Raw genomic sequence first — 26,572 nt, 5'->3', positions numbered from 1 at the left:
TTTTATTACAGGATATTTCTGGACTCTGTTGAGATTGCCTTTTGGAGGTTCTGGTACAAGAAGAGAGGCTAAAGAGCACACCCTTCAAGAAAAAAGCCATGCTGTGACATAATCTATGAGCCTGCTGCTTGTGGTGGGGATGCTTTTCCTACTTCTGCTATAGAGGATAACCTTCTTAGAAAGAAATTTATACCCCAGAATTCCAGCCTCAATCAAGTCCTTTGAGGTGTACCATACTAAGGAATGAAGCGGTATATACCTTGTACATCTGGTGTCATTGTACTTCCAGGTTTGAAAATTAACAATGTGCAAACTGCTCTGTGGAGCACTACAGAGAAGATCCTGTGGAGAGGTAAAGCCCTTAGTGTGCACATGTATCAGATATACAGCTTCACTGTGTTTGCTGGATGTCGTCCGAAGTCAAGTCAGTCAGGAGAAACCATATGAGTGGTGTGGGGTACTACAGTGAAAGGGAAAAATGCAGCGTCACTTGTTATTTCCAGGGTGCTTTTTAATAAAACAACAACAATAAACAACCCACTGAGCTTCAGTGTTATATTACTGTGTATGCAAACAACCTTCTGAAAGAAAGCGTAGCTGTCTACATGGACTTTTTTATTCCAGCAAAGTACATTCAACCATGATACTTGCATTTTTCCCCTCGTAGATATGACTCTAAAACACTTTTGTCAAAAGGAAGAATGGAAACCTGGAAGAAATGATAATGCTGGTGACCAGGGCTTTCCAAGCTTTCATTTTCAAAGCACTATTCTAACCCCTTACAGTCTCTTTGCTATCTGGTGTTGTGAAAGAAGCTGTGTATGAATGCAAGAGGTATTTTTTCCTGTCATCTGACATTTTTAGATGCTACATAAAGAAACTAAAAGCATTACAACTTGAAAGGTAAAAATATATATGCAACTAGGGCTACATTCCTATCATCCTTTTTTTCCCAATTGTATTTTCAAAATACATGAGCTTGTTATGGTGATTCAGCTGCTGCGTGCTGTTAAATGTTATCACTTAATACACAGAAATCCAATTACATTTACAGCACTAGTGAACTTTCCTGCCACCTATTATCTCTCTTTTCTGAAGTAAAGATAGCCTTTTGGCACAAAGACTAGGGTTGAAGCTGACCCTGGCAGCTGTCTCAGGGTTTGAAAGTTCCTTTGAAAAATCTAATTTCTTTATTATATAGTTCTTGTTCATCTGTTTGGTTTTCTTGCTTGCATGTTGGGTAAATGGAATATCTATTTTATGTCTTTCTGTATTAAAACGCAAATATTTTAATTATATTGTAATATATAATTTTCTGCATTAAAAAACTGTGTTTTAAATTTGACAGAGACGTTGTATGGTTGTGAAAGAGGATGCTGGGAAAAAATTAATCACTTCTGTTTAAAAAGAATGAAATCCTTTTAAGCAGTACCCACGCTGGGAACCATCTAAAGTGTAAAGCTTAGTCTTTGTCAAAAGTTCAAACCAATCTAATAAAAAGATTTTCCAGAACCAGAGGAAATAAATGTTTCACTTAAACTTCAGGATTCCTATCTACCAGTCCTTGGCTGTTTTTTAGGATATTTTCATTCATTGTCTTAGTTATGAAATTAGGTTTGTTTTTAAACTTGGGTCTTACTTAGCCTGTTAAATGTATCATAAAAGTAGTAGCTTAAAAAAGCCAAGTGTTTAGGTGTCAGTTTTCACAAATAACTGTTTTACACATCTAGTTGGTAACTTTGTAGAATTTATTTGCTCAATTAGTAAACTGTTGCTTACAGTGCTCATCTCTAAAGGTCTTCATGAATAATGCCATTATTAAATCTGTTTAGGCTACTTCATTGTACAGTGCAGCAGAGTTTACAGAATTTTGGACAAGGGCATTCCCAGTTTTATTTAGTTTCTTCACATTACTTTTTTTGATATGTCATTCTCTTTTTTTGTTGTACTTACCTTTTACTAACTTAACCATTCATGAACTGGTTCAGAAAAAGATTAACAAAAAAAATACCCAGTCTTCTCATATGCCTTCCTGGATTTCAGTGTTGTCAAGTGGAGCCACAGTGCAAGGAAGTTAGAGCAGAGAGCTCTATGACTTGACTGTAGAGTTTACTTCTGTGTGTGATAAGCAGAGAATATATTGCCATGGATTAACAAAAAATATCCCTTAGAGTACTTTCAATTAACCTTTTTTATTTCATAAAAGAGAGGAATATTACTTCCTTTTTTCCTTCACACAATTCTCGTTTATCCTGGGTTGACATCCATTTGGTCCTCTTGTATGTCAAAGAAAAATTTCCATAGAACAGCCTTACCTGGAGATTGAAATAAATTGTTGTACAAGGGCCACTGAGAGGAGAAAAATTCTGTATCCAGTCATTTGTGTTCTTTAACAATAGACCTTGTCTTCACAAGTGTTTACAAGCAAAATAGAATCCTCCCCCCTTTTGGGAGTAGGGCCCTTTAAACTGACATTTATATAATACATTATTGAAAAGAAAATATTTACCCTTCCTGACTTACCATCTGGTATCCTTTAAATACTAAAAATTAGCATAATGAAAAAAAGCCTTAAATACATGTGAGTTTAAACTATTTAAATATTGTTGCAGTTAGAGATCAACAGTGAATCGTACTCCCCTTAATATTTTTTTATTTCATTTTTCTTTAATCATAGCTGTAATGATACTACATTGCAAAGTAGTTGCATAAAACCGTGTGAACAACTTATTTATTGATACATAAATAGATAATGTTTTAAATTCTTAAGTACTATTAATTACACAGTTATTGAAACCCGTAAGGATCAAAGGATTTTATATAAGAGGGATTTCACATACAGCTTGGATTATGTTGCTAAATAATAGCACAGTAGTACTTCTTTAGCATTGTAAAATAGCTTAGAGAGGAGTATGATGCCTATAGTTGGTGTAATGCATTGGTAATTAAGAGGGTGTGAGGTTAAGCTTCATTAACTGCTGTGGGATTGTATCTTGGATTTTATTATCCCCTAGAGAACATAAGAAGTGAGAGAGGTCAAACTGTTAGAATCTGATTTTGCTTCGTGCATCTGCCAAAACAAGGCAGGCAAAGTAATGTGGCAGCAGACACAGAAGGACCTGGATTGCTAGCAGATACAGGTTGTACACCATTTTCTTACAAAGATAAAAGATTTGTTAATGAAATAAATTATTTCATATTTGCAATAAAACTTTCATAAGCTTAGTTCATAGGAAACAAAATTGTTTTCCTTGCACTGTCATTTAGTATTAGCACTTTAGAATTATTTTTTTCCCAAAACTGATTTTTTTATTTTAAAACATACCAACAAGCTTCCTTCTTTTTTCCTCCCTACTACATCTCACTCTAGACACAAAGGCCCCAACCAAACTGCAATTAGTAACTTTAGCACTTGTCTGCCTTTTTCTGTATTCATGCTGCATAGCGAAGACTTGTATTTTAGTTGACCCCAAGAAATGCTTGTTTTCTTTTTTTTTTATTTAAACTAATGCACTGCTACATGCTTTGTTTTTTTATTTACCTTATGAGAGATTTGTCTTTTTTTAGCCTGGGAGAATGTAACAGTTCTAAGGAGCTGACACACTGATGCCACAAAATTGTCAGTCCCAAACCTTTTCAAAGCTGTAAGATATGGAAGCTGAGATATTTTTAAGCAGAAAGAGGTTAAATAGAGATATTATGGGCTGAGAAATCAACTCTCTTTTCTTAGTCTTTAGTTTAAATAACACTTTTATTTCAAAATTCTGTATGAGATTTTGGAAGTAACTTTTAAACATTTTAATAATCTTGTATTCTGAAATTCTGATTTTGATTCTAAGAATATAAATTTATTTAATCCTAAATAGCCTCAAAATCCCAAATCCTTTTTTAAATTCTGATAATTTCTGCAGGATTTAAGTGCTTTTTACATGTGATGGAGAAACACAGTTCTCAAACATAAATAAGGATTTAATAAGACTGCTGGAAACTAGTGTCTTTGTTTCTCAGTTTGTAGTGTATCTGGGAAAAAGGGTGTTGTGCTAAAGCTCTTGAATCTCCAACATGCACATATTTTGAGGAGAAGCCCAGGCTTAGCCATATTTAAATGTTGCTCATAGAAACCATGCCCTCCACTGATCTCTGTATGTGTTCTGCTGTGTAGTTTTCAGTTCAGTTTTTGTATAGCTGTGCCAGAGGAAGCCTCTGTTCTGTGGCTAGTTTGGCTGCTGGTCTGCTTCACCCTTTCCATAATTCTTTCATTTTTCCTTCTGTTTTTAAGAACAATCTGAGAACTGATGAATACTTTGTAGTCCTTGGACAGTAGTGAAACCTTTCATCACATTGAAGAGCTGTGAAGTATACATACAACCAGCCAGCCTTTATCTTTGAGAATATACCCATGTCATGAGAACTGGGGAGTTTTTCTCAGTTACATGTTCTCTATCAGTCGGCCATGGTCAGGTTTGGAAAGAGCTATTTCCTTGAAACAAAGCATAGCACTTAATTTGCAGTGTCAGAAGAGGGAAAAGTCTTTTATTCCAGTTCTGGTTATCATGAAGATGAAAAGAGGATTTGAAGATTAAACTGTTTGAATAATTTCAATTTCAAGATTTTCAAGATTTCCCATAAAGCAGGTTTATATAGCTGTGTTCTGTGTCTGTAATTCTCCCAAGTCTCAAGGCTACTAACCAGTTTTAAGCTCTCTCCCTTTCCAAATGTGCTTATATAAAGATTTAGTTACAAAATTTTAAAAAATTATGGACTGGGATGCATGAATCAGTACATCCTAAGAAAAACATTAACAATTACCTATGTATTCTGTTTAGTCTTTTACCAGGCTAATGAAGGCATGCATGTTTGTTTCTGGGCACCATAGATGTACCTTCAATCAGCAACTGCATGTTCTGCCTTGCTTTCCTACAATTTAGTGTAAATGGGAGAGAAATGAGGGTAAACAGAAGCTGGGATAATAGTGAAAAAGTTAGGATGCAAATCTGGAGGTAAATGAGCTTTATTAGTTCTGTTCGTTAATCTTTCTCTAAAATGTGTTCAAATTACAAATATATTCAGTCCATTAATAGGTTTGGAATTCTTTTTCCTATTTGTGCTTAAGTACAACATCTTGGAATATATTTATCAAGTTAATATACCAAGAGGAGCTCAATCAATGGGTCTTCAAAATACCAGTCAGCTCTAAAGGCAGACTGCATTTTCCAGATTGCAGCTGAATTATGTACAAAGCCTACTAAGAAGCCATAAATTTCACAACCACCACATGCAAGATTATGATTCAGGCTATGTTTGCTTTAGAGCACAGTGTTTGTTGGGTTAGAAAATTCAATGGCTGTGAGACCTAGTAGCCCCAGAAATGTCTTAATCTTGCTGCATCATGTGAACACATATCTTGCATAGCGACGAGAACATCTAAGAAACGTATTATTCAGCTAAGCATGGTAGTTACTATGTAACTGCATTATGGAAAAGCAGCTGAGGAAATAAGGGTTGCTTTTTGTATGAGAGTTCTTCAAGTGCTCCTGGTTCCTTCTGTGGGGCAGCAAGGGACAAGACAGCTTACACCAGACCTAAGCTGATGCGTCTGCTAACTGCCATGGTACTGAGTGTCAGGTCTTCTCATGTTGCTTTGTGTGATTTTAGTCATGCTTAGACAACCATTTTACAATGTTAGAAGTTCTTTATTATGTCAGAATAAACCCTCTTTATTATGTTAGATATGAAAACTGAACTATATTGGCAAAAAAGGCTATTGCAGATGAGTACTTAGATTTTCATCTCTGACAGCCAAAATCTTTATCAGCTTCAGGTGAAACCATTTTTCCGTGATCTCTTCATCTGCTTTACTCCTGTTAACAGTTAAGGTGTACCACAGTGCCTAATTGTTGCATTGGTAGTGTGTCTCTGCTTGTTTTGGACTTGAGCTTCTAGATCAGGGGTCCTCAAACTTTTTAAACAGGGGGCCAGCGCGTGGATGAAGTGGCAGGCAGTCATCTGCGGCTGCTTGGTTTACCCCCTCAACCCCCGGTGGGGGCAGGGGGGTTCTGTAAATACCGGGGGCCAGATTGAGGACCCTGGGGGGCCATATCTGGCTCATGGGCTGTAGTTTGAGGAACCCTGTTCTAGGGTGTCAACAGCTACTATTTGTAGTGTCTCCCTTCCACATAGTGCCCAGTAGGAAGGTTTTGTACTGTGCTTGACTGCAAGGCAGGAACTTTTTTTCAGTGTTCCATGAGTGAAGTAGCTTGTACTTTATGAGTAATGCTTGAAGAACCTTTCACCCCTTATTGTCTTGACCTCTGTTCTATTTTAGTGTAAAATAGTCTCTTTGTAAACCATACATTATGTGTGGTTATAGGAAAGCAAATGTATATAGCTAAATGTCCCTGTCTCAAATTTGTATTTGCCAATTATTACATAATAACAATGAACCAGTAGTACAACTGACAGGTATGCAGTGATTCTAGAGGAGAAAAATATTAAATAACTTTAATAAAATATTGGTGCTAGGTTTGCTTAGAGTAAAGGTGAATAGTAAAATATGCCATTTCCTGGATTTCAGCTTTGCAGATGATATGAGAGCTGCCCAGTGACAGATACTACAGCAGGATGAGGTAGCAACTTGTTCTGTCAGTGGTAGCATCTCAGGGAGTTTGATTAAATGCTTAGGCAGGATTTCATGATCTCTTCCAAACTGTGGCTGGCATCTTGTTTTCAGAAAAACAGAGGTGCCCCACCACTCAAAAAGTTGCAGGTACTACCTGGGAGCCAGTTGATCTTGGTGAATGAAAAGAAGGGGTATCTGGAAATGTTGTTTTGGCCTGCAAAAATATTCCTTTACAGAACTCACTTTTAAAATGAAGATTGATTTTATTTATTTAATTACTATAATTGAGCAATATTTTGAGATGATCATGTATCACCAGCTCTTCACTGAAAAAGAACAACCTTTACATATTAGCCAGCTTAAATCTATGAATAACTTTATTGGGAAATTAAATCTGCATAATAGTTTTAACTGATCAGTAATTTGTCTTCAAAATAGCACCTTAATTGGAAACCAAGATTATTTACTCTTTAATGTGGATATCTGAGCTATAAAATTAGAAGTTCAAAAGAACATTCTTCTTTTTAGAAAAATCCTTTTAAAAGTAAAGATAGAAAAATCTTAGAAGTAAATGCAAATAAATTGTATCTGCATATATGTGAAATGCACTGACATGCTCGTCAGCTCATGTTTGTATTTATGCTTTCTCAGAACCTTTCAGTAAAGTCTTCTGTTTTCATTTTCTCCTGTCAGAAATCCTTGAAAGTTTCCTTGCTTTCTTTCTGGGTAGATATAAGGAAACTTAGACAAAAGTAAATCTCTTTTTTTACTATAACATCTTATAAACCTGTAAATGTAATGAATACTGTAAATAATAATTTAAAATTATAATCTTCATTAATCTTTCCTACTCATAAAAGCTTAATTTTTGCAACTGCAGCAATATGAGTTTATTGTATACAGGTGTATCTTTTAAGCAAGCTGAAAATTTAACTCTTACATAACCATTCTCATAAATAGACTTTACCAGGCTTTTGCAGTTCATTTGCAAAAAGAAAGTAAATAAAATAATTTGCTCAGAGGTATGGCTTGCATCTTCTGCTTAGCTGCTGAAATACATAGGTACGGTTGTTCTAGTCTGCAACTTGATTGAAGTAAGTACATAAAAGTTTTCATAGCTTCCATGACCTTTTACCTTGGAGGGTGTATTGACCAACCACTGAACGAGAGACAGAAACAACTGTTCTGAATGTAGAAACATTTGTTCTCAATTTTGTCAAAAACTATAGATATTACATTAATTCACACTAAAGAATCAAAAATAACGCATGTTGTTCATAAGGTTACATATTGAACTATATAAAGGTTTTCTCTCCCATATTCCTTAATACTGAATTAGTGTAATACTAAAGACAAAATGGATTTATTTAAACTTTCTTTGTCTTCCTTCTATGTGTGCCTGTACCATGTCTGCCTACATAAAGCGTGAATGTCATTTATATGTTTGTGGTCAGTATCAGCTCTGCCTATGTTCACTGTTTTTATGCGTATCCTACACCTAAAGGAGATTCTTCTGAAGTTTTCAAATTTTTTTTTTCACATCCTCACACTTAGTACCTTGTAACAGAGATCCTGGCTAGTTCTGTATATTTTTAATCCTGGAGACCACCTCTCTGTTCTCTCTCAAGAGGGTTAGCTTAACAAAAACTTAGTTTTCAAATAAGTCTTGATCTTTTTTAAGCAGATAAAGAGTTCCTGTGCCCTCCGGCTTACACAGATGGGTTATAAAGTTGGGTCAGAAAACTTGGTTGTACTTCATTCTTCTAGGAGGTGTTGAAGCCCAGTGCATAAATTTCGAATGCTGTGCTTGATAGCCACTCAGTACTGTTTACTTTGTCAGCAGTGCAACAAAGGTAGAAGGCAGAAAATTTATAATCATAGAATCATTTTGGCTGGAAAAGACCTTTAAGATCATAGAGTCCAACTGTAGTAAAACATTGTTCTTAATCTAGGTCTAAGTCAAAGCTGCAGTTCTGTCCTCACAGAACAATTAAATCCACCTGTGTGCAATGCTTTTTGTTTTCTTTAAACCAGAAATGTTTGCATTAGAAAATTATAAAAATTCCAGGATTAAATATTTGCCCTTCCTTTTACTCCCTTGTTTGTGTTTATGAGGTATCTATCATTAGTAGATATCATGCCTAATGTTTAGCAGAAGAGAAAATTCAAGCCATCCTGTTACAGTTGTTTTCAGTCTGTGTCTGTAGGCTGTTGTCTGGCAAATACTTTCAAAAGAATTACAGAAGCTAACAAGGAAAAATGATCTAATTATAAAATAGGCTTGAATTCACTTTGTGGGGAACTTCTCTGTTCTGAGAAATAGAATAGTTTAGGATATGAACCTTTAAAGAAAGATTTCTTAAAAAAAAAAAAAAAAAAAAAAAAAAAGAATACAGAGCTGCTCAAGATGTAGTGTTTGTGTAAAGCAGAGCATACAGTGTGACATTTCCATTCTGCATTCTCTTATGTTTGTGTAATTCATTTTTCCCATAATAATTACATGGTTTTTTTCACACAGTATTAGTAGGAGCCAGTCTTTCAGAACAGTTGTTTTATTCAAGTTTTGCTACAGATTTTACAGCTATCCATTTATATTAAGATAACTGTACTAGCTAACTGTTTCCCGGGGTGGGGATAAAAATCTGAACTGCCATTTGTACTGTAGATGGCTGACATTCATTTGCTCTCCACCTGTAGGAACTTCCAGCCCCTTTGCTTGATGACACCCACAAAAATGAATTGGGAGAAGAAACAACAGCTGATAAGTCTGGAGATTTTCAGGATTCTATGAAAATAGCCTGGCGCTACCAAAATTTACCAAAATTGGAGGTAATTAGTATTTCATACATTTTTTTTTCCTCTTGTAATCAAAATGAATTTGCAGAGCAAATGCTTTCCAGTAGAATCTAGACAAGAGAACTGAACAGGATTGCCTCCTGAGGGTAAATCATCGTCCACCACTATATTTTTGATTATTAGAGATACAGAGAGAAAGGGATTCTGAGAGTTCGCAGGAACTAGAAAACTTAATACAGACATTAATAATTCAAAAGTAAAAACCATTAAAGTTACATGGGATTTTTCAATGAGTATTATTAAATTGAAACAGCTTTTTACAAAAGTGTGAATAAGTGGGTCACTTGCAAACTTTGCCTGAATTTAGTTGTACACAGATTACTTGAGTAGGTTTAATCAACAGTACTTACTAGTTCTCTGTAGTGAAAGTACTGTGTCGATGCAAGCTCTTGACCTGCTTATCCATGTGCATAACAACTAAAGTAAGCACTTGAGATTATATCAACTTCACTGTCACTAGAAACTAATCACTGTGCAGGGAGAATAGAAGAAACAAGCCCAGTGGTCAGTCTTTCAGAGTTTACAGTTGTTTGTGAATAACGTATCTCCTGTGGCTGGTGACTTCCTTATTTAATCCAGTAGCACAATCAACCTTTAATAAAATCAGAGTATTTTTTTACTATCGAGAACAAAAAACTTGTCTATACATTTTAGCCTACATTTATAAATTCTGTTTTAGATTTAGTCATAACTGCCTAGTAAGTTCAGTCATATTCTTAAAAAACATAATTGGAATGTGACAAAATGATCTTACAAGGCCTGGCATGTTTGGTTTTCTGTGAAATTGCACAGACATGGCTATATAGTTGTATCAGAAAAGACTTATATATGGTGACATGCCAAATCAAACAGCCTCCAGGGTAATCATATAATCCACAATAATCAAATTATTGTGGAGCTTGCTGTGCCACTCTGAACCATCCCCAAAATAATTTGTCTGTTTTAAAATCTAGCAGAATTCTTCATACATTGATATGGAAACAATTGCATGTTGTTAACAAACAGTGTTCTGATGTTCTAAGAAAATAGGAAAACATAAATAATACAGTTAGGTGTGCACTCATCTTCTGTAACTTCACAGAAGTAATCACTTCTTCCACTAATACAGTATTTCTCTGCAATACATAATGTACTTGTCCTTGATTATGCAAGATAGAATAAAGTGGTCAATCTTTTGTGGACTGTTTCCCTTGTTATCATTGTCACTTTCTGAATTGGATGCTGATCATTCTGAATAGTTGAGGTACAACAGTTTTTATGTTGATGTTAAATTTATTTCAAGAAATAAAACTTGCAAATAAAAGTCTAATTCTTAGGCTATCCCTTAAAATTCCTCAGGATATTCTACTTAGTGAAAAACAGTTTTGAAATTGATATTACTCAGTATTTTATAATGCAATTATAAAATTTTGGTGCTGTGCTAAGTTAATTTGATTGGTGAATATACTCCATTGAGGAAAAATCTGATGTTGCCTTGCAGCACTCTGGATGTTTAATGCACATAGTACTATCATTTAATTCACAACTTGGTTGTGATTTATTCTGTAAGTTTTCTTTTGGCTAAAAAAAAATAATGTTGAATCAAATTTCAAGGTGCATTTTCCAAACTGATTGAACTAATAAACTAGTACATTTTCAGAAACTGCTGTAAAATAGTTTCAAGTATGAAAGAGAAAAAATAGCTTTGCTTTTAACTAGAACTCTAAAAATGTTAGCAGAAAACTTTTCCATCCAGTATCTGGCTATACATGAAGTAAGAATGCTGAGTAAAAGCTGCCTATGGTATTTTTGATGCTTAGTTTAGTTTTCTAAGTAATAAAAGATTTTCATTCATAGTTCACATATTCCCTTCCCATTTATTAGACCTCATACGGACTAGCAAGGTAACTCACTTATGTTCTTATGCATGGTATTTATATTAGTACTTTTCATAACTATCACAGCTTCTCTTTACATATTGCATATAACTTGTACATCAGAAAAACATGGATTTATAAGAAATGTCTCAGAGTAACAGGTCATGTGCTTGATGCACCTTTGCCAGTTTGTTACTTTCATCTGTATCAGAGGTTAATTTAATGTAAACTTTTGAGTATATGGATAGCCTATTTTGCAATGCAAGACAGTGTGGGTTTTTCTTTTCTTTTCTTTCTTTTTCTTTTTTTTTTTTTTTTTTTTAATGAACTGCTTATGTTCTTGGGGCAATATATAAACTGTCACAGCATGAAATCAATTTTCTGCCTTGATTCATCCTAAATCTGAGATTTCTAGCACATTAGTATTGCAATTAGAAACATTAACAGCAGACGGTAGCATAAAAGCATGCTCTGGTCACTGACAATTCAGTGTATTTCTCCTTGTGCAAAATAGGAATCCAGGAAAGAACAGGCTTGAGCCTTCAATCCAGTGATAAATTTATCAGATCAAACTTAAGAGGAATGGAAAGTCTCTGCTCCGCACTCTCCATGGTCATTCTGCTAAGGCAGATTATTCATGCTTACTTGATTCAGGTAGGCTTTTTGCAAGCTTCCCTGCTAAGCCTGGGAATGCAGTACATTGAGGCCTATTCATAGGCTTCTGACATAGACCGAGCTTTTATTGCATGGTGTTTTATTATAGCCAAATCCTAGTCTCCACCCAGTTTGTAGGCACTGTGCTTATTCTTTTGAATCAAGAGAGGTTATCACCTACCTTAATCCATGCAGCAGGGTGGATTAAGGACACCAATGTGCCTCAGGATTCTCAAAGAGGATCCTGGAAACTTCTTGTTTCTTCTTTTTTGCTGTCTTTACTAAACTCTATTGGGCCTCAGTAAGGATTTGCATCTGAAATGGGCAACCTGGAGCTTTTCTCAATGAAGACATCAGATCAAAGTTCAGTTAGTCAAGGCCTTTCTAAAACATTAAGGGGGCTTGGAAGTACACAATAAAAAGATGAGCTCTGGCAGAGATTGCAGTAAAAACATTCTGATCTGTAATCCGGATAAAGAATAGATTATAGGCCAAAGAACAGCTCCTGTTTAAATTGCTTTCAGAATCCTCGTTTTAAATTAAGTTACATTTTACATTAAAAATATTCAGATTTTGACAGATTGTTATGTTTTGTTGGAATTCCTTCTTTAACAATCAGGCACTGATAGTAAAATGGAACACTGACTTACAGAATGTGGCTGTCTTTTTTTGAGTAAAACTGATCTGCATCTTATGGCTAGATGTACATGAGCAATTTTGGGGGCTTTTTTTCATTAAAAATATTTGTTTTAATGAAAAGTTTGGGTTTAGTTTGGTTATTTTGTTCTTTTTGTAGGAAAGATATTGTATAATTGTTACTATTTATATTCTCTTGATAACTGACAGGGCCTGACATCCATTAATCAAATCATTTCAAAATATGTGCTCTAAATCAAATTATTTTAATAATATTAACAGTTTAATATATTTTTGGTAAGCTGAAGCATGAGGTAAAGTTGTGCAAATACATAGCATGACTGATTTTGGAAAGCTAACTATAAATACATGGCTGTGTCTGTTATTGTCTGTATTCGTTCATTTTACTGTTACAGTACTTATTTTATTAGCAAGACCAAGATTTATGAAAACCACAAGCTTTCTGTAACAGTTGGAGTTGGAACTAAATCATTTGTTGCTCAACACACAAAAATTATTGGGATCCCATTACTGTAATAATTCAGTATACCTGACATCATTCCTGTATACAGTGAGAGCAAATGTTGAATTTGGAGCAGTTATTCCAGAGAATGTTCATTGCATATACACACAAGTCTGCTCAACTTTCAGATAGTAGAGAAAACGTATATATTGGCCAGCTTAAAAGAAAAATCCTTTTACAGAATATTCTAAGTTGTTATAGAACCTATTGAGAAACATTTCAAGGCATTGAGGGTATTTCTGGTCACTTTTCAAAAGTAATTCCACACTCTTAAGTACAAACAAAATAGCATTTCATTTTACCTACCAATCCAAACTTCTCTTCAGAACAACCTTTAAAAGGCATTCTGTTCTTCAGTGTAAATATGTCTTCAACATCTCCCTTACTTTCAGTGCTTACCTTTTCTGTCTCACCTATTCTCCTTCACAACTTTTGAGAAATTTAATTTTATTTTAATACTTTATCATTTAATATGGGAGGTGGCTCTTGACTGTTATGAGGGATTCAGCTTAGCAGTAAGTCTTAGGAGTTGGGAAATAGAAAAATGACTTTATTTTTGCACATGCCTGCATTGTACAGTGCACACTTCAGATGCAGTCCAGGCTTAGAGCAGTTGTCCTCAAAATAAACCAATATATGGTCTTTCTTTTGACCTGCAAAGCTGCTGTTAAAAGTCTAGGATCCAGCACCTTTTTTGGTCGAGGCATCATACCAGTTAGAAATATTGTGGGTTTGATTGATACTTGTATTATGAAACTTAGTTATTCAAAATGACCTTTCTTTTTCTCAAAAGAATTAGAACCATTGATGAGAAATATTCTGGTCAGGAGCACAGCGATGTTTGTGCCATAACCTAAAGATCAATTTTAATATTGCTTTGGTAATCTGTTACTCCTTTACATTGTGTACATTAAGAAATACTACACAGTGATTTGCATTTGTGCCAGGTGTTTTCCTTCTCTGGAAGAAAATAACTTGCCTCTGAGGTTTACTCTCCTTGACTGTTCTTTCCAGGGTACCTTTTTTCTTTTAATGGGAAGGGCAGTAAAGATGTTAAATTTGGGGGTTTATGATGTTCTATATACCCAAAATTGAGAGCTGATAAAAAGTATCTTCATTGTAGTAAACCATGGTTATTGTGTGTAAGGTCTATGTAATGCTTAACCTGCTATTTATTCCAAATTCAAAAAATTAAATGTAGTTTTTAACTATTTCCTCTCTTGTACAGTTTTCTGTTAAAATTAGATATATGAAGGCAATGGTATTTTTTCTTACTGATCATAAATTAAAAAAGTGAAACATTTCAAAGTCAGCTCAAAATGTTTTTGTAGCACCATATAACTCCCAGATACTGAAAAGTCAGATAGGTGGAACACATCATGGTCTGCACATTTCATATATCTGGTCTTTTGAAATTTGTAATCATAGGTCTAGAACGTGCAAAAATACATTTCTTTAAGTATCTGACTGCACTTTGGTGATGCAACTTGGAACAGTGAAGGTTGAATTCTGTGTGAAAAATTCACATTATAGAATGTCAACAAAGGAGCCAAAACTTAATAGTATATGCTTGAAGTTTATGCTTAAACTGAATGAGAAAAAAAAACCGGAAGTTTCTTTCAAGTGTATTTCTAGTTAATGATTTTCTTCTGACAGATAATAATTTAATAATTATTGTAATCACTATTGTTGTTTCCACAGGCCAGCCCAACAACATCTACAAAGTTTGGCCATTATTATGACGTTTCTAAAACAATGTCTCCAGAACTGTTTCAGTCCATAAAATGGCACAGTTTTTACCTTCCTGAAGAATTATCTTCACAGCCTAAAATGAAAACGTGGTAAGTTGTAATACCACATGCTTTTGTTATGTGTTCAGATTTTGTCTGCATATTAGTGTAAAGGATTTTTTTGCTTCACACTTGCTGTGAAAAATCTTGTAGCCACACATGGCTCGCAAGTAGTTCAGCTGTGGCTCTCGAGTCAGTGCTACATGCCATGACTGGCAGCAAAGCTACTGTGGCACGGAAACAGCTCAATATACTGACTCCTCCACTGTGGGAGGGAGAAAGTTGGCAGGACAATTAAGGCAGACATTACTGGGGCAGCCTAGGACACAGCTGCGTGTTCAGTCCAGTGCTGCTGACAGCTGAGTGTGGGGACTGGGGAGAACTATTATTGTCTGTCTCTGAACTACTCCCTGATCACTGTGCCCCATCAGCTTTTAGAGATGTGTCTGTCGGGTGGCTATCGGTCTGAGGGGGATATCCATACGGTTTTAGGGCTAAGACAACAAGCCATCCTTGACCTACATAGCTTAGAATGTAGAAGAACATAGTTGTGATGGAAGAAGTCGTTACCACCCCTCCCTATCAAGTTAAAAACTGTAAAGGCAAAGAGGGAACTGTGCTGAGTCACATACGTAAGGCAGTGGAGAAACTTCACAAAATAGTGGGGAAAAATCACATTAGTTCTATGTGACTTTTACTTCTTACATCCTACAGCTTCACCTAAGGAACATACTAAATACTGTGAATAGAATTACAATAACTAATTACGTCTTGCACAACACCCTTAATTCCAAAGAAAATCGTAAACTTCTCTAAATGAGTAACTTCTTGTAGTTTATGTCTTATCAGTAAGGAATTACGGAAGACCAAGAGAAAATGAGTGACAGTAGCAAAGACTCATATAGCCTGTAGCACGCACATCCGTTGTATCTTTTTTGGAGACATTTTTATACTTTATTGTGATTAATTTTCATTACAGTACGCTCAAAGATAAAACCTGAGTTTTATGAAAGAAGCACAGTATGAAGCACCTTTCTTGGAGTTGTGGAAAAGCAAAAGCCAAGTCTCTTTGTAATTTGTTTCTGTGTTACATGATCAAATGTGTCTGATTTGTAAATTCTTGTGATGTAAAAAAAAAATACATTTTTAGGAGAAAGCAAAGAACTCATATTTTATCCTTTCTATAGTAAATATTTGAACCAACTTTATATATTATGAAGTATTATTATTGTTGTTGTTATTGTTTAGTAGCAGGACCATAGAAGATAGACACAACAGTATCTGACAGATAAGTAGCAAGTGCTCATATTGTTATTGAGCAATTTGACTCCCTTTCTCTTTTCTCTAGTAACTAGAATGTCTCATGAGTGTGCTTAATTCCACTAACTCTATGGCTGTAAAGTATTTCTCCATTTTACATTAAAATAAAATTAACTCATATGTATAGTATAGTAAGAGGACTTTAACTTTTACGCATTTGATTTTATAAGCCTTACTTAACTCTGATATTTTCCTTGTGTGCTATCCTGACAAAACTTCATCATTCTTACCATATGAATTCTATTCTTATTTTTAGTTTTAATCTAATGGAAAGATTAGATTTAGTTAATTTGCTTGGCAAATTGGTAGAACACAGAGTGCTGAAGTGAGAAACATGATCAAATAAAGATGGATTTTGGAAGGTTTATCTTCCTTTCTTCTCCCTGCACCCACATGGGTCTCTTTCAAGAGGCCTCTCCTGAGGAAATTAAAGAATTGTGGTGTTGGGAGTAAAGGCTGGCACCAAAGTAACAGACAACCACCATTCTAAATATAGTTTTCTTAGACACAATGCAAAGTGATAAGGGACAGGGAGGAATAAAGAACACATTGGGAATAGTGAACTCTCAGGCAGAAATCTGTGGGAACTGTGAAGAGTGGGCTATATCTCTTTCTTCATTTACAGTAGATCATTCATCTTCTAACTTTGATTATTGACTTTCCTGACCACAAGCACCACTGGTTTTGGATTCCCTCTGTTAAAAAGGTTGCTGCAGCAGGTCAAGGTTAAGACAAGATGGGAAGAATTTTTCAGGATTACAGCCTCTGAAATAAAATTTAACTGTAGAGAAATGGAGGATTTAAGATTCCCATAATTACAGTCATTCAATTTTGACACACATTTAAAAAATAAAGTGAACTGGAATTTCAACTTCTCTTCATCAATATTGTATAGTTGGAGTTCTTAAAAAATTATGGAAGTGGAGAAAAGCTCTTCCTCCCATTACCCCAATCCCCAAACTGATGTGCACCTAGCACAGTTAGTATCAGCAAATTGGACCACCCAATTTGCATAAAGCAAGACAAGGTTAGAAAATACATAAATGTTTTCAAACTGGGACCTAATGAAGTCCATCAGTAAAACATATAGAATTGTCAGAGTTCCACAAAGTCAAAAAGGCCAAAGAAATCCCTATCTTTAAGGAGAGGAGAAGGTGAAGACATCTGTGGGATAACATGCGTGCTCCAAAAATTACCAGAAAAAATAATATAATCTATTTTTAAGCTTCTAGGGTGGTTTCACCCAGTATGTTTCCTTTGTTTGCTTATGGGTATTCAACTGGGATAAAGTCAAAAAGCTCTAAAATGAAACAGGAGATACTCTCCATTGATAAAGTCTGTTATAATGTCAAAGGAGGAACACAGCCTGGTTTGACGGCTTTCTTTTTGTCATGTTGATTGTTAAATCCTTATCTTCTAAATAAGCTGTCACTGAGTCACAGTTGAACCTGAGTGAAGTACCAGGCTTTATCCCAGTGTTGGGTCTGGTAATAATCTAGTACTAATTTGGCTTGATATGTATCCTGAGTAATGGGTATCTTTCTTGCAGTCGTAATGTCAAATTTGGAAAAAAGACTAAGGAATAATTGCATGCAGATTAGATAATAGAAGTAGAATTTAAGAAGATTTAGGTCAGTGATCTGGAATAAACTGTATGGAATTGAGTGAAGACATGTCAAATATCATACTAGTAGGAATAATTAATTGAACAAATAAAATAGTGTAGCAGGTCTCCAGAAGAAGATCTGAAGTTATAAAGTGTCTTCAACATAGCATATATTAGCAGTGTTGAGTGATTAATGCTACCAAACAGCATAATTTGAAAAGCGTGGAGCTTAATGTGAAAGATGTGCAGCAAAGTATTTCTGTTCTGCTCAGCCATAACAAGGCTGCCCCGTTTGTGATGGAATCGTTCAAGAGAACTCTGGATCAGCTAAAGAAGGTTGTGAAAATGGGTATGCATCGAGAACCGGGATCTGTGGCCTGTGAGGGAAGAGTGGAAGTTCTTGGACATATCTAAGGAAAGTCTTGAAGCACATTAAAAATTGACATGCAGAGGGTGGTAACTGATGTGTGCTGAAGGTAGGACAAGCAGTAACGGGCTACAGTAAACTGCAGCAGTAGAAATATGGGCTGGAAATGAGGTATTTTTTCTAATGATTAGCATGGGAAGAAGTTTCCTTGCAGACACAAGTTGGGAGTGTTGTAGAATCTCCATCACTGAAAATTTCTAAGGGCGAGTTAGGTAAATATCTGTCAGACCTCCTGAGGTCCTTTTCATCCCAATCTTCTATGATTCTTTTAATACACATTAGTCTTAGTGTATTAAGTACAATACTAAGTATGAACGTTACCAATTATTTCGCTGCTCCCAAAACATGTATAAGTTTACAGAAACCCAATGGGCTTGTACTGTATATTTTACAAATATTGTGATTAAACTCTGAATGAAGCATTCCTTTCTCAAGGAATTAAAACGAGCTCACAATGCTGTCAGGATGATGTCATTAAATAAAGTTTATAAAAAGGAGAGGGAAAGGTTATTATTTTGTTGACATTACTGTTTGGAAAATCAATACAATGCTTCTGGCTTCTAAGCTAACCTCAATAGAAGTAAATAGAATAGTAAAAATTTATGTTCTCTTGATTAACTAGACAATGATTTGAAAGAAAATAATATGATAGTTACAGTTAACCCTTCCAATAGAAGTCAACAATTTGTATTAGTTCTCATCTTTGATTGCCTGAAGGTCCCACTGAGAGCCTGAGCTAACCTCTTTTGCTGTTACAGTGAACTAGGAGCATGGACATGGCAACTTTACAAGTCTCCACTTTGAGGATGTAATTTCTTAGGTGTAAGGTTCTCAGACTGCAGTCTGAGGTGCATAGCCAGAAAACCACCTGGTTGTGTAATGCCAGTTACCTCTATAGCACTGTGAAATCTCTATAATCTATTAGGTAGACAGTACCTCAAAAAAAGTACTGATAGCCTGGAAGGAACTAAGAAAAATGTTACAAATATGACTTGAAATTCAGAAAATATCTAAGAGTATGATTTTTCAATGTAATTTCTCAAAAGAAGATTGACAGAAAATGTGTTAACACTGAAAGCTGACAAATCCTTCAAAAATAAGGAGGCACTTTAAAGAAAGGGGATAGTTTGTTATTGAAATAATTTACATTAATAGGCTATGTATTATGGGATGTTTGTGAAAGATTTCATTACTTTCTAAAGGGTATACTTTGCAAGTTATGTATCAGTATAGATACTGCTAAATGAAATTTTCTGTTAAATCATGTAGGAGTGCAGATTAAAATTAGTGATGGTTTTGCCTTTTTTTTTTTTTAATCTAAGAATGTTTTGCTTTTGTCACTCATGCAGAGGTTGAGGAAGAAGTGGAAACTGATAGTTTTGCCTAATATATAATTTTCTGTAGGTAAATGGTATTGTTGATTGATGATACCTCTTTATTGTATTAGAAGTTGCAAAAATTTAGGAATTACAGGGACAAAAAAAGAAAAACTCTTCCATCTTCTCAAAATGTTTCCACCTTATTTTAGCTAATGTGAGCCATTCTAAATATTTGTAATGCAGCAGAGCACAGCATGGTTTAAGTTCAGGCTGAAATAAATTGTTATCGTCCTGTAACTACAGCCATTGAAGAGGCACCTTAAATTATGTAGTCATTGTGGGAAGTGTATCTAACCCAACATACACATTCCACATTGAGGTCATAAGCTATATATTCTGCCATGATGAGCTGGTAATTGTAAAAAAAGATTTTAGATGCTCAATATATATATATATATATATATGTTTTATTGCACTTTTTTGATTAAATTATCATAGTGCTGATATGAATAAGGCATTCCCTCATTATTGTCCTTTTTGGGTTTTCCTGATAGAGACCTGCTACTTTTGTATGTAATCAATGTTCCTCAAAGAATGTACTTAATCTCTAACTTGTTAGATGCACCTAGCATTCACCTTGTTGACTAGACTTACTTTTCCCTTTCTTTTTCAAGTAGTGGGTGACTAGCTTTGGAGGTCTTAGGTTTCATTTTTCCTCCTTGACATTTGGAACTGTTTTCTTCCCCCACCCTTCTTTCGGAAGGGGTGAGCAACAAAACTATCCTTTGCACTCCTTTCCTTTCACCACTCAGGGATGTAACAGCAAAAAACAGATCATGCAGTTAAAGCAGAAAATATACAAGACAAGTAATGTACCACGTTTTCCTGTATAGCTAATATGCCTCTAACAGGATCAGTGAGTATAGCGAGCATATATTTTACAATTGTTGGAAAACCAGTGCTGCTTCTTTTAATAAGCAAGGTCCTTTCTCATAATGTTTTGTGTCATAAGAGCCATATATTTGTAAAAAGAACCAACTCATAGAATTGTTTAGGTTGGGAAGGACCTTTAAGATCATTAGGTCGAGCTGTTAACCTGGCACTGCCAAGTCCACCACTAAACCCTGTCCCTGTGTGCCACATCTACATGGCTTTTAAAAACCTCCAGGGATGGTGACTCAACCACTTCCCTGGGCAGCCTGTTCCTGTGCTTGACAACGTTTTGGTCAACAAATTTTTCCTAATATCCAATCTAAACCTCCCCTGATGCAACTTAGGGCCATTTCCTCTTGACCTATCACTTGTTACTTGGGAAAAGAGACCAACACCCAGTTTGCTACAGCCTTCGTTCAGGTAGTTGTAGAAAGTGTTAAGGTCTCTCCGCAGCCTCCTTTTCTCCAGGCTAAATAACCCCAGTTCCCGCAGCTGCTCCTCATAAGGTTTGTTCTGTAGACCCCTCACCAAATCATCTTGGTGCTCCTAATTCTCTAGCGTCACATTAAGGAACATATTTTATTTAAACTGTTCTTCAGTGAGTGAACTGTCTCCATAATTGTAGCTAATGTCTATTGCAAGGTAATTAAAGTGCTTTCCTTGTGGGATCAGAGATATAAAGGCTTCATTTGGGCCAGAAACTCTTGGTCATTTTTAGAAATCATGTATGTCTATACACATGTCGCTCTTCCTATCCATACAAGCACTTGGCTTCTTTATGGACTTGCAAAGAAAGGAGATTCTTCGACTGATTAGGCAGAACTAAGTTATTGAGTGGCCTTTTATTTTGCAATTAAAGATCAGATTTGGAGGTTATGTGCATGATTTGTTCACCTTTAAAGTTTGGATCAATCTTTCTTATCTTTCCTGTGGTTTTGTATGCATGGATGTGTATCTGCTTTTTGAGGGGGGGAGATGAGGAGTACTGTGTTTGCTTTTCTTCCTGTAGTTCTGGTACCTGATGGCTAAATTAGGTTACAGGGTCCCCTTTTGGATAACCACTCAAGACAGATAGAAGTCCATTGCCCCATGATAAGTATTAATTCAAAACAGATTGGGATATCTGTTCTAAAGGAAGCAGTAAATGGGACTAGCTGTTCGGTGCCAGAAGAAGGCATAAACCTTCTCCTTATCTCATTATTTTTTATGTTAGGGAAGGGCAGTTATGTCCTGGCCCTAATGCTAGGACCAGGTCAATGAGGTTGTGCAGTTGACAGCACTGTTTTCCTGTTGCTGTTGCTAGGATATTCTGGTGTCCTTTTCATTGCATTGCTAATGCTGGTACTTAACAGGAAGACAGAAATATCCTCTGTGATAACTCCGTGCATCACAGAAAAAGTTTACTTTTTACTCCTCTACTTCTATCCTTATTGTTCAGTTGCAATTACCAGAAGAGAAAGTTTGATAAACAAGGGAACTAATTTTTCAATAATACTTGTAAGTTTTATCACAAGTTGTACTTTTTTTGAAAAAGAACACGTTTATCTAGAGTCTAGATTTACTGATAAATTTAGAACAGGTTTGACTGTCTTCCCTAATGGGGTCTCCTTATACATAACAAGGCTATTTGTCATACCCTTGATAACTTAACCTTTTTTAACTGCTTAGAAACTATCAACAGAGAAGTCAGAGGCTCCATTGTAACCAGGATACCTTCTTGCCAGCTCCTGCTTTATCCATTACTAAATTGCTAAACAAAAAAAAAAAAAAAGAGTAAAGAAGGAATTGTTTAAACTCATTATCAGAATTAAATGGTGGTTAGTAACAAAGCCAAAAAAAAAAGACTAGAAATTAGAAAATAAGAAATACCTTATTTCCTTCCTTAAATATTATGACAAACATTGCCAGAAGGGTAATGCAACTTGGTTTTAGAAATACTGTTTCCACAATATTTATTTACACAGCATGGTTCAGATTCAAATAAACCATTAATACTTTAGCAAGAAGTAGAAGAGCAGCTATTTTTAGGTTTTAAAAAAATCTATATGCATCACATTATTTGCTTTAATTCTTTCTTTGCTGCAAATCTTTTTCTGATGGATTAATTAGAGATCTCTTTTATTTGCTTGTTTTAATTTTGGGACTGTTTAATTCTGCTAATGCTTTAGGTATTTTATATTTTTTATCCCCTAACTTCTAAAAGCAAGTTAGTAATAAATCAGGAATTGAAAAGTGTTGTGATTGTAGTATATTCTCTGGCATCCCTGTAGATAGCATGGTAATACTCATAAGCAAAGTGGTAGATACACAAGCTTGAAAATGCTAGTGTGTGGTAACAAAGACCGCAGTCATCTTTTCTTATTGCACATACTGTGTTCCGGTGGCTGTGGCTATACGATAGTTGCAAACTCCTTCCTAATATTGGTGAGCAGCAGTTTCTATCTTTTGCAAAAGGACAAAGGGATATCCAAAAGGATACACGAATGCTTCTGGTTATTGTGAAATGTTGCAAATTCTCTGCAGCTCTGGCAAAACTGGGGAGAAATTGCAGCACTGTGCAAGCAACAAGGGTGGTGTGTGTGTTGCAGTAATGTGAGGACATGGAAAGAGAAGACATTTTGGTTAGCATGGAGGCTAAAGCCCTCTTCCCCTCCACCTGCCCTGTAAACTGCCACCTGCTAGACAGTATAGTTATAACATTTTACACAGCCATTCCTTTTGCAACTAAATGCTAGGAAAGTAATTGACTTCATAAGCAAAATTTACTCCTTCTTTTGTTTGAGATGCTTTTTTTTGTATAGCAAGCCAGACTTTACACATTATATGTCACATTGCCAGTTGTTTTCAGCTGTGAATTTCATAGTATTAAATTATGAAGGTACATCAGTTTAACCAGTAGCCTTCTAGGGCACGAAATCTGAAAACAAATAAATGGAGTTTAATTTGGAAGCTTTCCCTTTTATTCCTATCTGAGAAAGGTAATCTCTTAATGTTTTGTGACATTGAGTATTGCAAAACTCAACTTTATTATGACTTTTGATTGTAGATGTTTATAACTTAAATATGTCATTAAGGGGATTGGGTTTGGGTTGATACTGTTTTCTTGAAAGAAATATAGAATTCTGAGTTAAACCAATGGTAGAAAAGACAGGTTTGTAACTCAAGTGCTGCTCAGAAAAGTTGTTGTATGTGCAGATGTATGAAAGCAAATTTATTTGGGTTTATTTAGGCATTCATTACTAAGATACATTTGGATAATATTTCTGACTCTTACTGAAGTAATGGGAATAGCTTCATTCATGTCTGGACCAGGTGATCTTTCGAGGTCCCTTTCAACCAGGGCTGTTATTAGACCAGGCATATAAAATGAGTGGAGCAAGTAAGAATATTTTTAGAGGCAAATTTTTTGAAACAATCTGCCATATTTCTGAAGTACACAAAAAGCTTTGAATCCGCAATGCATGATGGTAATTAGTAAGACTGGAAGGAAATGCCAAAGCTAGAAAAGATAGAACGACTTAAACTCGCAGCTGCAGTGAGGAATCTACATCAAGTCCAGACACACAAGGCAGTATGTTCTATGAGATTTAAGAGAACAGTATATGTTCTTCAGAAGTGAACAACTGGCTTGCTTTTTTTAAAGTAAAGATTAGGACTTTCCATCCTTTGTATGCGTTAGCCTGCAGACTGGAGAGCACGAGCATATCTGAAGAAATGCTTTGGACATGCAGGAACTGGATCTTCTAAGACTTCAACAAAACAATTTGCTGAACTTTCATTTGGTTTTAAGTCTGCTTAAATCCATTTTTAGCCACTGGTTTGCTGCTCTTTTTTTTATTTTTATTTTGTTGTATTTTCTAAATAATACATAAAATAGATTCTACCTCACAATTCTGCTGTCTTGCAAATGAAGCAGTAATAACACCTCTATGGATACAAAATAGTGTAGCAGGATGTATCTTATGCTCTGGTGTGGTATCAGAAAAAATACTAAAAAACAAAATTAGCTATGTGAACTTTTTAATTGTGAAAATGTTGTCTTTTTTTGTCTTTTGTTGGTTTTGATTATCATAGCAGTTGTATGTATGAAAGTTTGCAGTAATAGAAAGTCAACTGTCTCCATCAGGGCATTGATTAGGTATACTTGGAATAACAATTGGGTAGATCTTTGTCAGTTATAGAAGATTAGTAGTGTGCTGGTTTCAACTTTAAGTTGATACGTTAAATCATTAATCTTCTAGATGTAAGTGAGCCTGACATAATTAAGTTATCTTAATCCCTGGAGATTTTAGCTTTCACTAAATGTCTGAGCACTGAACTAGTTGGCATGAAGCAATCACAACTGCTTATAATGTCAACTTTATTCAAAGATGCTTGGCTTTTTATTTCTACGACACTTTTTTCTATATGACCCTTCCAAACTGAAAGCTGTGTCTACTTTTATTTATTTTTAATACAGCTGTTAGAAACATATATAGGAGAGTATTAAAATGTGTTACTAAACTATTTCTTCTTACCAGCAGTAATATGAACAGTGCTTACACAAGGCTGCTTCAGTCCATTCAGAGGATCATTTACCAGGAAGGGTTTGATGGCTCTGATCCCCAGGTACTGAAGTCCCTCATACTCTTCTGTAATCCTGTAACTAATGTTGTTTTCTGAATTTTCAAGGGTGGCACAAGGAGGTCTTGGAAAAAGTGACAAGGACCAAGCTGTTTCTAATCATTGCTAAAGTGAACAAGCAAATAGTGGAGTTCATATTTTAATGTGCATTTGGAGTTTTTACCTGTTACAGATACACAGACAGTGCGAGAAAAAAACTGTAAGCCAGCATCAATAAAATGCATATTATGTGCAATTAGCTACTAAATGGATTGTCAAATATAATCTAATTAAGGAAAACATATTTTCCCTTACAGTATTTTTTTCCAAAGTTGCTCTAGCAATAATGTGTTCAAGACTTTTGTGACTGAACATTAAATCTTAAACTTCCAGATTTTTTCACCATTGGCTTAACTGGAGTGAATTTTTTAATGAATCAAATGGTGTGCATCTTTATATAGCGAGCATTGAAACACAAGTAAAGAAATAAGAATGCTTTTTCAACTTACAAAGCAAAACAGCGTACAGGACTTCTGAAGATTTCTGTACTCTTAATAAATCATACTGTGGGTAATCAGAAACATTTTAAGCATAACAATATAGGCGGGAAGCCCTTTTCTAATTTGAACAGTGCCCTATGTATTATTCTTTGTCATATTCAGTAATATGCGAGTCCCTTGGAGTAGATGGAACTAAACTAATATATTTTATATATATATATATATGTTTAATTGATAGGTGGTTATCTTTATTGTTGTATGATGGAAATGTTACGGTGTTAGAAGTTAATTAGTATAGGTGCTGGAGAGCCTCAGAGAATATAATATGAGACTGTGTACTATTACCAGTTGAATATCTTAAAAATCATTTTTGCAGGGGAGATAATGTTGGAGTGTATATTTTTTGTGTCTAAGAGTACGTTTTAGCAATGTTACTTGCGCAGAACACTTGTGTGTAAATTTAGGTTATTTGTGTTTGGTGTTTAGTCTGCTGAGATTTATGGGAGAGCTTGCCTTCCCTTTGGTGGCAGTGCCAGTCTAGAGAAGTATATTGGTCCCTGACAGGCACCTCTCCCCACTTGCTGTGGTAGCCATGGCAACAGGCATGTCATCCTACGGTAAGGCACCGTGCACAGGGATGCTCCTCCCGCACGGTGACAGGTCCTGTGGAAGCCCGAGAGCTTGCTGGCTGTAAGGAGCAGCGCTGAGAGAAACAAACACCCTGCCAGCCTTCAGCCAGCAAACAACCTCCTACTGAAGAGATTAGGCTGGTGTTTCTTATTTTTCTTTGTATATTCCTGAATATTTTTTTTACATGTAAAAGAAAATGAAGGTTGGTATTTTGGGGGGTTCCTTGCAAGCAGGGAAAAATTAAAGATATGAATAGTTATTTTCTGTACTTGTTCATTGTTTCAGAATGTCTTGGTAGTGT

General features: G+C 35.4%; 1 protein-coding gene across 1 annotated transcript in view; it reads left to right on the top strand.

The window, feature by feature from the left end:
• Positions 1–26,572, top strand: part of ELP4 (elongator acetyltransferase complex subunit 4) — a 151,004-nt gene that overhangs the window by 21,366 nt on the left and 103,066 nt on the right. The window contains exons 4-6 of the mRNA XM_040608840.1: positions 9,317–9,448; positions 14,846–14,985; positions 25,063–25,147. Of these exons, the coding sequence (XP_040464774.1) occupies positions 9,317–9,448; positions 14,846–14,985; positions 25,063–25,147 (357 nt within the window). The remainder of the gene's footprint in view (positions 1–9,316; positions 9,449–14,845; positions 14,986–25,062; positions 25,148–26,572) is intronic.

This window comes from Falco naumanni, chromosome 10 (genome assembly GCF_017639655.2).
Source record: "Falco naumanni isolate bFalNau1 chromosome 10, bFalNau1.pat, whole genome shotgun sequence".
Classification (NCBI taxonomy): Eukaryota; Metazoa; Chordata; class Aves; order Falconiformes; family Falconidae; genus Falco; species Falco naumanni.
This window is presented reverse-complemented; position numbering and strand designations above follow the sequence as displayed.